This window comes from Neolamprologus multifasciatus, chromosome 10, assembly GCF_963576455.1.
Source record: "Neolamprologus multifasciatus chromosome 10, fNeoMul1.2, whole genome shotgun sequence".
Classification (NCBI taxonomy): Eukaryota; Metazoa; Chordata; class Actinopteri; order Cichliformes; family Cichlidae; genus Neolamprologus; species Neolamprologus multifasciatus.
The window spans coordinates 32,529,890-32,543,460 of NC_140448.1; the positions used below are offsets into that span (position 1 = coordinate 32,529,890).

The 13,571-nt window shown below is 41.7% G+C and overlaps 1 protein-coding gene across 1 annotated transcript; it reads left to right on the forward strand.

The window, feature by feature from the left end:
* Window positions 1-1,611: 1,611 nt before the first annotated feature.
* LOC146510571 (GTPase IMAP family member 9-like) lies at window positions 1,612-9,583 on the forward strand. The gene is made up of 2 exons (XM_085174934.1): window positions 1,612-2,831; window positions 4,500-9,583. Exons 1-2 carry the CDS (start codon window positions 2,807-2,809, stop codon window positions 5,414-5,416), a joined length of 942 nt encoding a protein of 313 aa, XP_085031060.1. The 5' UTR covers window positions 1,612-2,806; the 3' UTR covers window positions 5,417-9,583.
* Window positions 9,584-13,571: the final 3,988 nt, after the last annotated feature.

Genomic DNA, 13,571 nt, shown 5'->3' on the forward strand with positions numbered 1-13,571 from the left:
ATCATAAATGTAACAAAGTGTTTAGAAAGTTAGCACATACATGTAATTTTTCATTTCTTTATGTGTCCATCTATAGAACGCTGCATGTTATAGTGTAAATCTGCCTGTTCTCTGTCAGAAACCTGCCTGCAGAAAATGAACCTAAAGGATGTAATGCAAGGATGTCATCACTGTAGAGATGGAGAAAGCATAAAGTGACAATTATGAATCACTTAATATGATAAGGAGGGTTCTGCAGGTCATTAATCGATGTATAAAACTAAAATAAAATGTATTTTTAGTGACACAAGATACAAACATGGAAGCAAGATGTATAATTAGAATTATTTATAATAAATATGAATAAATTATTACAATTTCTTTAACCATAAAGAATAACTAAATCCTTCAGGACAATGTCACATCAATGCACTGAACTCACCGTGTTTTCCCTCTAACAGCCTCCACATGTTCTCACTGTAGTTTCCCCTCATGAATAAATTTATGCTGCACTAATCTGAATGTTTGCAGGGAAATCAAACGCATTTCACTCGCAGTACTCGAGCTGACTTACCTTTGTTTGAATGACGAAAACGAATGAAAATATGTTAGGCTACGTCAGTTGGTCTTCAGGGTTTCTACTCCACATCCACATTTCCAATGCACGCTATTTTCTGCAAGTACCGCCGCTTCGCCTCTGAACAGTCCATTCTCTTTTCAGCTGCTTTTAAGCATCTTGTAATCGTCGTTCCAACACAGTGTGTTTGTTTTGAATCGTAGACCCCGAAAATGGCGCCGCGCTCCCACAATGCATTGCTGCGTGACGTCAACTCCAAAGCCCTATAGTGTCACATCCTCAGTGTGCGAGTCGGTCAAGTCCCCCTTGCCCTTCGTGTGTTTTGGTGATGTCTTTGTCTCCCATCGTCTCCTTAACGATCCCACTGAGGTTTGTGTCTCTGTTTCCTGTTTTATTTTGACAGCCTCGTGTTCTGTGGTCATTGTGTTTAGTTTTGCTTCCCATGAGGCGTCATGTTCATGTGTATCAGCGGCGTTCCCCGTGTGCGTCCACTTCCCTTTATGTTCTGCTGTCATTCATTCTTGGTCAGGTCGTTTGTTCTGTTCCTGCCATGTTTCCAGGATTTCACACTCTCAGATATTTTTTGTCAGGTTTCCATGTTTATGGATTTTTCATGTTTCTAATCTGCCCAGTTTAGGTTTTGTCCACTTTTGTTTTGACTTGGCCTTTTTCTTTTTGCACTGCTTAATCAGCCGTAATAAACGGCTCGTTAGAAGTTTCATTTTCACGTGTCTGTATTTGGGTCCTGCTTCCGTTGATTGTGACAACCAGATGAAATTCAGGGAACTGTCTTTCACAATCCATCACTAACCATGGTCACACGTCCAGAATCCTTTTAAAACTAACTGTGATTGGTTCTCGGTCTACCCATCTATTGCAATACTCTTTCTGGCATCGTTGTATTGTACTCATATTGTATATAGCATTTAATTTTATTCTATTCTATTGTGTACAATATCTTATGGATATATTATTCCAGTGTTTTTTTTTTCTTCTCCTAATTTTTCTGTGCAGCTTTGTGCTGTCCACTGCTGTAACAAACCAAATTCCCCACGCGTTGGACTAATAAAGGTTATCTTATCTTATCATACTGAATCTTCATCATCTTCATTGGAAAAGAATGAACAATGTTTTGAATATACTACCAATAAAATGAGTGATCTTCGTAGAGCTAAACCCAGATCCCCCCTCCCTACCCCCACATCCTCTAAATCAGCGGTCTCCAACCTTTTTTGTGCCACAGACCGGTTTATGCCCGACAATATTTTCATGGACCGGCCTTTAAGGTGTCGTGGATAAACACAACAAAATAAAACTAGTACAGGTACCGAAAAAAAGAAGATTTATTCATAACACACGTGAAAAGACCCAGGAAAACCGAGTAAACGATAAAAACGATAACAAAATAACACTGAAAACCAATAAAAACCCTGAAAACTATACATTTCACACCTGAGCCTCAACTCTCGCGGCCCGGTACCAAACGACTCAAGGACCGGTACCGGTCCGAGGCCCGGGGGTTGGGGGCCGCTGCTCTAAACCACTTCACTGCGATCTCAATGGAAACACTAAAACACAGTCTAACAGTCTAAACTCTGTTAGCCCTCTCTGCAGGGTTCATTTCCACGCAGCCATTTTTATTCCAAATGTTAGAGAAGACTGGGGCCAGCGGTCATATTCATAATTCCTACTATGATTACTCTCCTTCTTTTCTTGCGTAACACTTGCAGCGGTTTTCTGTCCAGTCATCGGGGCCTATGAAACTTTCTCTTTCACTCTTGGCCACAGTAACAGCACATGGGTTTGGCTTGTGTCTCCCCCACAGTTCCCAAACTCATGGTCACACCACCACATCCTGTTTGGACCAGTGCCACAAACGGTTTTTTCACCTTATGAGTATATGAGCGTAGATTATGACGTGTTAAATGCAACCATTAGTGTTGTGGATGTAAGCAAGGTCCACAGAGACCTACAGAGGAAAATTGCAATTAATTTTCAGCTCAATCAGCTGTTGTAATCAAACGTTGTATTTGATGTCATTGTTCAGGTTTTTCTTTTGTTACAGCTGCATCGTGGTAACATTTGTAACCTGGGTTCCCCATTTTTCCTCATCTCTTCTATCTGTGAGTACGTGTAACGATGTCACATGTTTGAGGGCAGGACTAGAAGCAGACTCTCATACTGACATACTATAAAAAGAAAGCAGTCAGACAACACAATTACAAACAAGCCGCTTACAGAGGGACAAACATGGACAGCACATATGCTCTGCTAGGTAAGTACATGGAAACTAATAGAGCTGTTTTTAGCATTTATGTTCTCTTCTCTATTTCTTTGGTTGTTTTGTTTTTGTTGTTTTTATGTTTTTATTATTATTTGTAGAATCTGATCTAACATATTCAGTCAGTATTTTGATGTTTTTTTTTAAATAGAGATTGAAAATGTGACGTCATTCAGGGGTAAAACCGCAAAGGATTCTGGGAACTCGTGGCAAGAGGTACTAGCGCGCGCAGGCTTTCAATTGAAATCAGTTACACAGCGATAAAAAGAAACACAAAAAATGTCAAGAAGCTGTTGTGTTATTAACTGCAATAGCCGGTCGCATGACAGCCACGGGAAGCCGACGGGTAAAGAGATCGTTGTTATCGGATTACGTCGTTGAAGAGAAATTATTCGAGCCATGTTTCCGTAGTAACAAAGAGGCGACGGATGGCCTGGATTGCAGCCATTTAAAGAGCAAATATAACGTCCCAGAACATCCAGCTCACAGGTTAGTCTGCTCCAAGCATTCCCACAAAGGTCAGTCTTCTGTTGTAGTTAATACGTCATTTTCATAACATAATTGGTGATATAGGTTACAAGCAAGTCTGGCGCTGAACAGAAATTGTCACTCCTTTGTTTATTGTGCATAAATAGTGAATTGTCACTGCTACATTTCTGTGATGAACCAGAAATTATTTCCACTGCTAATTAATTACCGTTGAGCTCAAAGGTCCTATTAATAAACGGTTAACAAATGTGTATTTATGAAGACGATTTGTGAGACTGGTAAACTGATGATACGTACGATGGTCTTTCGTTCTACACGGTGCATTTCATGGTCCTGTACCCATCCGTCGGTAAACTGTACCTGGGCTTGTTGCAGTGACCTGAAGTTACTGAACTTCATGAGTGTATGCACTCACTCCAAGAACCGTATAATTATAAATATGAGCGTGGTGAAAGTTGGGCAGCACGCTAACGTATTTTGTCCCTCTGTGTGCTCTAAGGGTCTGACCCTTTCACTCCTTTGATTTTTTCCTCGTATCTTTTCTTTGACTTTTCATCAAGTCTGTCTTTGTACGGACCGGCATTGTTCTCCTTCGTTTTGTACAGAACTTTTTTGGGGGGCAAAGAAAACTCAAGAAGGTATTGGAACCGGAGAATGAACGTTTGCGGTGCTGCAAATGCTTGCGTTTGATGCGGTACTTGGATTGTTTTGCCACGAGTTCACGCCGTACAATGCGAGAAAGTCACATGATCTGTCAATCTCTATTAGTGTGTGCTGAAATATGGGATTGCTGAACTTTTTCATATTGTAAATATCCAGTTATTAAACATTTTAACATGATAATGTTAATGTTGTAAAAACAGGTTGATTTTAGATGGATTGGTCCACACGTACAACAGACCCTCTGCTTCCTGTAAATTCTATGTAACTTTTAAAAGTTCATATTAATATAACTTTCTTGCAAAATTCATCACAATTGCAAGGTTTTGCTTCTCCTTCATCCATCTCAGCAGCCTGGTACTGTCAGCTCAATGTTTAGGCTCCAGATAACTAAAGCATACTTTTTAGACTGCTGATGTTTTTTAAAAAACATTTCCATCCAAAGGAAAATGTCAGATGTACACGTCTGATCAACATTAACATCAGGGTCATGTTTTTAACATTGTTTGGCAGATGATGAAGAAGAGGAAGAACCCAAGTTCCGGATAGTCCTTGTTGGGAAAACTGGAGTTGGGAAGAGCGCAACAGGAAACACCATCTTAGGAACAAGAACTTTTATATCCACAACATCTCCTTCCACAGTAACGTTAGAGTGCCGAAAGGAAACGGGAGAATTTGGTGGTCACGCGCTGGCTGTCATTGACACTCCGGGTCTGTTCGACACCAGCAAAACTGAAAAGGAGGTGAAAAGAGAGATCGCTAGATCAATCTCATTTGTTGCTCCTGGTCCTCATGTGTTCCTGGTTGTGCTCCAGGCTGGAAGATTCACAAAGGAAGAACAAGAAACAGTGAAAATCCTTCAGAAGGTGTTTGGCGAAACAGCAGCACAGTACAGTATGGCCTTGTTCACACATGGAGACAATCTGGAGGCCGATGACATGAACATAGAAACATTTATCCATAAAAGTAAAGCTCTCAATGATTTCCTCGATCAGTGTCAGAGAAGATATCATGTTTTTAACAACAGAAAGAAAGATCCCACTCAGGTCAGAGAGCTGTTGGAGAAGATCAACACAATGGTTCAGAGAAACGGAGGAAGCTGCTACACCAATGAAAAATTCCTGGAGGCAGAGAAAGCCATAAAAGAGGAGATGGGCCGACTTCTGAGGGAAAATCCAGGCATGACACCCCAGGAAGCACGGAGACTGGCAGAGAAAGACAACTGGTTCATCCAGGCCGTTGTGGCTGCTGCCGGAGCAATTCCTGGTATTGGTCTGGGAGCTGGTGTTGGACTTGCTGTTGAAGTTGCTATTGGAGCAGGTGTTGGAGCTGTAGGAGGCCCAATTGGAGCTGCAGTGGGAGCTGTAGTGGGAGCTGTAGCTGGAGCTACAGTTGTGGCCGTGAAAAGCGGTGCATGTCCTATACAGTGAAATTAATTTAGCTGTGACTCATTAAAGTCAGCTTAACATGAAGATCAACAGTGAGGTCATTATCATATCGTGTTTTTACTGAATCACGTTTACTCAGATGTTTGTTTATCATGAATGTTGATGAAGTGATTATTGAGATGTTCCTGAACTCTTCAATCGAAAATCATCAGAAGGTCAGATTATTACTGTATATGCATGAATCAAACACATTAATAATGAAAGCTGAGGAGTGGTATCCCTATTCAAATAATAACGCTACGGGTAAACGTTTAAGCTTTCAGATGATTAAAAACTCTGTTTTAGGTCTGAGCACCGAATTATTGTTTCCATATAAAATAAAAACTGAGCCTCCATAAAATGTTTCAAAAGACTAAAGAAAATTGGTTTAACTGTTGTTTTGTTGGTGATTTTTGCTTTGTATTGCTGTTGTATCCTTTTATTATAAAACTTATTAGAAAATGTACTGTATTTATTCATGAGTCAACACTGTATGCATAATAATAAATGTAATCACATTTTCTCATGTACAACTTTAAATGTACAAAAAAATCAAAGGAAACTGATCAAATGGAGGAAATTGGATTCAAATACATTGCATCGTACGTTGCTTCATGGTTCCTCTGATTTTTTCCATTTTCTTTCATGTTACAGTTTAATATAGTTTATATAGTATATCATCCAGTGTTTGTTATGTCATATTCTACCCATTAATCTTCTCCTGATTATCAGGGGCTGGGCTGAGCAGCATCTTAAGGGAATAAACTCAGATCTTCCTCTCCTCAGTCACCTCCTTCAGCCCATGTGGGAAGGCACCTAGTGTTCCCACCCCAGTCGAGACATATAATCTCCCCAGCATGGCCTTGGTCTGCCCCGGACCTCCTGTTGGTAGAACATTCACAGAATACCTCATCCAGCCACCACAGAGGCATCTGAGAGGCCTGAACCACCTCACCCGGCTCCTTTCGAAATGGAGTTGCACTTCCACTTTGAGTTTCTCCTAAATGATTAAACTCTTTGCCATATTTCTAAGTGTCAGCAACTCCCATGCACCCTTTGGAGGAAGTGTGCAGTCTCTCTCTTAACCACAGACCAATCCATCGGGTAATCTTCCACTCCCCCATGAACAGACTTGGAGGTGCTGGTTCCCATTCCTGGTGGTTTAGACGCACCTGTGAACCAGTCCATTGTATGCTGAAGGCCACTACCTGATGAAGCCAACAGAACCACAACATTTGCAAAACACAATTCAATTATAGCGCCAAATCACAACACCAGTCACCTGAAGCTTCTTTATATTACACAGTATACCCCCTACAACAATAGAGAGAAACCCCCGTGTGAGCTAGCACTAGGCAACAGTGGGAAGGAAAAACCTTTTAACAGGAAGAAACCTCCAGCAGAACCAGGCTCAGGGTTGGCCAGCAATCTCCACGATCAGTCGGTGGTGAGGGGAGGAAGACAGGACAAAAGACACTGAGAGCCAGAGATGGAAAATAAATAATGATTAAATGCAGAGTGATGGAGCAGTGAAAATGTATGCTATGGTTTCTGATGATGCTGCCTAAGGGAAGCATGTATAATGTAAACAGAACTGCTCCTAGCACTGAACCCTGTGGAACTCCATAATTAACCTCAGTGTGTGAAGAGGACTCTCCATTTACATGCACAAACTGGAGTCTATTAGATAGATATGATACAAACCACTGCAGGGCTGAAATCTGCACTGAACAAGCACGGACATGAGTCCACTGTCAGAGGCCATAAGAAGATCATTTTGAAGGTACGTCACAACATACCCTTCGTAAATACTAATATATAGAGACCCCTACCAGCAATCATTCATTTATTTATTTCTGTGGCTTTTTGTTGTTGACATGCTGTGTAGGTGTGCGCTTGACCAGCTGATATCAACATAACGGGGAACCTTTGACTATTGTTCACCTGTAGTTTGAATGCTGAACATGTGTCTGTTTAAATCATAAGAAGTGTCCCTAAACAGAGATGTGCTTCTGATTTTGTAATGCAGCTCTGCTTGTGTTGAGTGATGTAAACCACCAATCGATCTGCACGTTCCCACCTTCTGCTCTTTGTCACTTAATGCAATCTTTCTGTTTTTGTGTTTTTTGGGTCCATCTTCGCACTAACGATTGACCGCAAAATAAAGCTACAGGAAACGGTCAACTCTACATCAGGTCTTAATACAGGAGGTTAGCATTTTCTCCTGCACAGGGTCTATAGCTTCTGTGATGACAAGTAGAAGCTGGTGTAGACGTTGGTGAACCACAGGAAATAATCTACAACAAGTTTAATCATTTATGTGAAAACACATCATGTCCCTTTTTATTTTTTTTGGTTTCTTATGTTGCTCAAAACTGGACATTTTTCAGAATGATGCAACACCACATGAGTGTCACTCTTCATCATACTTTTCAGGTCAGCCTTCAGCTGCTATCATGAGCTCTGGGTGTGAAGCACTAAATGATGCAAGACCTGTGGATCCCCAGGAAAACCAAACACGAGGGCTGGTTTCTGTGTGCACCTCTAAGGAAGCGATCCTTCCTCTGTCGTTTCCTATATCTGTGTGGTGCCGCAATGCAGAGCAGCTACCTAGATCCTGCTCTCACAGAAGTCGATCATGTTGTTAATCTTATTACATCCTCAGTGCGTATGACGCAGGGGGCTGTGGCTTCTCTGAAAAAGAAAGCAATCAGTCAGTGAGGTTAGACTCTTTCCTATAAAGTATCTAAATGTGAATCTAAGTTTTACATTTTATTAACTTCTTTTCATAATTTTTGGCATTAATTTGACAAAATGTTCAGTTCAGCAGGCTTCAGTTTACAGTAGCTGCCCCACACCATGTGAGTCAAACACACTAAAACACACGTGGTGTTAGTATTGTAGTTAATATCCAGTGTTTTCACTAGACATACCCGTGCTCACCTCAACGCCTGCTCTGGGGTTGGACTCTGTTCTAGTCTGGGGTTGGTGAAAGGCAGTGAGCAGGGTGGAGGTTTTCACTGAGGGAGTGGAGCTGCTTCATCTGGTGACTCCGTTGTTCTTCTGGGAGACTTCAACGCTCACATTGGCAAAGAGACCTGGAGGGGTGTGTGGAGAGGACGTTTTCTGTAAGAGCGCACCACTTTGGGTGTGTATATGTTCCAAGACAAGTTAGCTTCTGAAAAAATGTATAATTTCATGTTTTCACAGTATTCACAGTGTGTGAAGGCTATGAGGCTGATAAAGTGTGGATGCACTGTGTCACTAATCAGCACACTCCTCAGTGACAGCAACACTTATAGGGCTTTGGAGCGTGATGTCACAGGGGTGGGCGTGGAAAGGATTTTGGCCTGATGCGCCATTTTCCGGGTCCAAACAAAGTGCAAGCGACAAAGGAGCAAAAGCACGCACAACAGCCGTGGTTCGTACTTGCTGTGCGGTCGGCTGCAATGTTCGATCGCACAACCGTCACAGGAATACGCTTAAAAAGGGTTTGTCTTTTTATTCTTTCCCAACATGGAAGCAACACGAGGAGCTGCCGTGAGACGAGCTGATATCCAGTTCGCTTCGATCTCCAGATATCACTTAACTTACCGGACGTTTTCATTCCAGTAAGTTCTATATATGTTCATATCACTCTTTATAGCTTAATAATATTATCGTTGGTGGTTTCAGGTTATAGAAATTGCGAACAAACATCGAATGGAGTGACTTTGCAGACATACGTGTTATCTAACGATTCACTAATTGGATGTAGTATCTTGCCCGATTATCAGTGTGGAGTTTGCATCAACTTTACAATTATGGACACGTAATATGGCAACGAGATGTTAGCAGTTCATTGATAAATGTATAACATCAACTGTGGTGGGGGGTGAACCATGGCTGTTACACTCGATGCGCTCCAGCGGTTTGAATGACGACGTACTCACAGTTTGGCGGCTTGAAAATAGCCACATCTGCACCCAGATGTTAGTAAATTGGATGTGCGCCTCCAGCGACTTGTAATTACGAAACTGGTTCGCAGTGTAAGCGCGTACTCCACAAACAAGATACGTGAAGATATCGGGGGAGGACAGTGGCGGTAAGTCGTCTGGGTCTTTACTCCACGGCCGTATTTCATACGGGTCCACATTTGCGATGCACTCTATTTTTTTCAAGTACCGCCGCTTCGCCGCAATCAATCTCTATACCGTCCGTTTTCTTTTGAGCTGCTTTTAAGCATCTTTCTTGTCGTCGTCGTTCCAACACAGTGTGTTTGTTTTGATTTGTGGCGCCGCGCTCCCACTATACATTGCGGCGTGACGTCAACTCCAAACCCCTATAAGGTGTTGAGACCCCACAATCAGCTGGTAGAACAAAGTCACTTCCCAAACAGAAGCAGAAAAAGCCATCATCCACCCGACACACCACCCGTATCCTGGGGACACCTGCGTGTACGGACCTCTGAAGAGTCTCGGCGTGATCTCAGCTACCTACAACACAACCATCACACAAACACAGTGAAACACAGCAGACTAAGTGTGACATCGAAGCATTATGGCTGTAAAATGAATAACAATAAATAATATTATTGTTTTATCTGCTAAATATGATACAACAAAATTAAATTCACACTCAGTCAAGAAATACTACAGATGAGTTGGCAGTGAACCGTTTTAATTTATCAACATATCAAATTTTTATATTACAGACATCACTGACAGGACACAGTTGTTTAGTTGGAATAAAGGCGAGAAAATTATTGCAACAAACTTAAAATGAACCAGTGTGAACTCACATCAGTTTGGCACAACAATCCACATTTACTATGAAACACAAACTGAGAATAATTTAATGTCTCAAAATTTAAAGTTTTCTTTTTTCTAATTAAATTAAAAATTAAAGTCATCAAAGCCTCATACTGCATATTTTATGTCCATATGTATAAATCCTCCATGCTTTAAGGACATAAAGGTCCACTTTCATGATTGTTCTGACAATACTGTTACAGCAGTACATCAGTTTTTCACACACTGCAGTTCGGTGCATGAACCAGTGGATTAAATTCATTTCATGCTGCTATGAGTCTGTGTTGCTATTTAATATCTTAAACTATAAACCAGCACACTCGTCAAACAGACTCTGAAACCCAGATTAAAATAAATGATCAGAGCTGTGGACGATCTCATGCTTTCGTCTGTTTTGATCAAACAGGATTTCTACTGTGAGTTGGACACGTTGTTCGCCAGCCGGCACTGGTTTTCTTTCTTTGGACAGGTGATTTTGGCCTTCAAGAGTTTGCCAAGTGAGACACCAGATATCTGCTCTGTGACTTTAATAACTGAAAACAGATAAATGTTGAAAAGCTGAAGGAGGCTTGGTGCAGTTCAACCTGTGTCCACTGAGTGGCAGCAGAGGACCAACTGCAGACTAAAAGCAACAGAAGCCAAAGATTTAATCCAGCTGTCATTTTTCCAAACACACTACAAACTGATTTGAATCGACGTGCATCTGTAACATGCCTCTGACTTTTCTCTCCAAATAAACTAAAACTTGTATTTCTCCATTTAACTCTGGCAAAAAGAGTAAAGTCTAAAAAAAAGGATAAAATAACATTAAAAAGTGATGAAATATTAAAACATTTAGTTAACGACAGTAGCAAAACAGTGCAGGTGTGCAGCACACAGATTATCTGAACATGCACTATAGATGTGCATGTTGTACTTTGATGAGCTGCTCTGTGCTGCATTCAGTTTAGCTTTAGATTCTAGCTGTTAATGAAATGGGACCAAACGGAGCAGCAAACTGAGATTAAACATTTATCTCCATAAAACAAACAGTTCAAAGACCACTGGATGACATCACTGTGGTTTCATCCATCTTTTACATACTAAACAAATGAATGTGTGCTGGATTTAAAGTAAGAAATGCACAGAATGAGAAAACCCAAGCAGACCATACAGAGCCTGTATCTACTGACCCTGCAGCGTTTAACCGCCTGCAGTCACAAGTGTTGTTCGTCTTTTATAGTTTAGTTCAACCTTTTTATCAGTAACAGGCTTTTTTTATTCAGCTGACTTCATTATGTTGGTACCAGTGTCTTGTATTTTAATCCATGTATGTGCCAGAACCCGATTTTTCTACTTGTGACTAACTTGTTTATCCAGACTGTTTAAAAGGTGTTTCCATGTCTACTGACATGGCCTTAACTGCTGATTATTAGGTCAGGGTTAGAGAATATTTATTTGTGTAATGCAGTGTTGCCCCAATTACAAAGACAGCCTTTGTCTGACTCAGCTGGTCTCACTGAGTCTAAAACACAGCAGGAGGACGACAGAACAAATAATCAGAGTTGGAGAGAGGAGAGCAAAGTGAGGGAAGAGGAAGAACAAGGAAGGTCATTTTAGGGCAGGAATTACAAAAGAAGAAGAAATGTTTGAGAGAAAAACTCAGTTGTACATAATGATGTTAATTTTTAGTTGAGTTTCACTCATTAAGTGCCTTAAAACTGTAAATATTTTAATAACCAAAAGGGGGCGCCTCTGTTGGCCGAGAACAAAAACGTTCTGGTTGATTGAAAAGCTTAGAGAAAATGACTCAGCTGCTCAATTAATTTATAACCTTTGTAAACACTTTGTCTGTACTTTTGGCCTCAGTCACTAGTTTAAAGTCTTATTGAGCACAGAAATGATCACTTTGTAAGTTGTGGTCTGATTGGAGTCAAAAAGGCTGACAACTGTCCAATGACCATGCAGCGTCCTTTAGTTTCATCTGTGCTTGTGGCGTCTGATTTTAGAAACACTGTTTAATTGGAGCATAATATCAAGCTGGGATATTGATCTGGTCAATGTGTGTGTATGTGTGTGGGGGGGGGGGGTAGTTTCAATTCTCCAGGATGGCACATAAATACGCGCCATTGTCAGAAGGTTTGCTGTGTCTTAGGAGCATGGAGGGGATTCCAGCTGACGGTTACCCTACGAGAGCTGGACAGAGCCATAGAAGGCCTTAACCCATCAGTGGGACTGGTACTCTATACAGGATGAGCATGCCCAGAGCTATAAAAGGAGCTCCAGCAGGCTGCTGGTGTGAATGTCTCTGACCAAACAGTCAGATAACTTCAACTGCGGCCCGAGGGTCCAATGTGCTCTCATGGCCCCTGTGCTCCCTTTTTGGCACTGTGGAGTCCGAATGGCATTTGCCATAGAATACCAGAACTAGTGCCCTGTTCTGTTCATAGTGACAGCAGGTTCACCCTGAGCACATGTGACAGACTTGAAAGGGTTCAGAGAAGGAGGCATATCCATGTTGGGAGACACAGACATCTACAGGCAACAACATCCTGAATGGCATCAGGGATGAAATCCTTGGACTCACTGTACGACCCTGCACTGATGCAGTGGTTCCTGGTTTCCTCCGGTGCATGAGAATGTCCGGCCTCATGTGACGAGAGTATGCAGGCAGTTCCTGGAGGATGAAGTAGTTAATACCACTGACTTTCCCCTGCACTCACCAGATCTTAATCCAGTCGAACACCTCTGGGACTTTTTAGTTCATCTGTCCAGGAGGTCAACGATGAGCTCTCCCTAAACATCCCTTGTCTCATTAGAAGCATACCCAACATTGTCAGGCATGCAAACAAACTAGTACTTTTTGGAGTTCAATGAAATTTCAGCAAAACGAACTAACCTGCCGTTGATTTTTCGGGTGTCTTTGAATTCAGCCCTCTTGATCATTTTATTTTCCATCAAACGATGTGACGCCCGTTAGTGCCGAACACGTTGCTCAGTCCATTTCAGTAGAGATATGCTGCCTGATTCTTCTCCCATTGAGATTTTTTGAGCAGTGTATATTTGCTTGGACTACGCCCTGCTGTCTATCGGGGGCTCGGTGCCATTTCTCTCAATGCCATTGGATGGGAGCATCAATAGGGCCGGAGTTTGACTGTAAGTACGATTTTAATGTCCTTGTGACAAAATCAACAGTCAACGGGACAGAAAGCGTAAACATAAACAGCAACATCCAATGGTGGTTAGAAAGTGGTCCAAAGTCCAACAAGCAGATGTAAGAACATCAAGTCTGGGACAAAGGCTGTCGTTTCTCACTCGTCCAGGCCATGGTAGTCTCAAGAGGTTGAAAAGAGAAAGCAGACGGACGTCTTTAAGTTTGTGAAGATGTT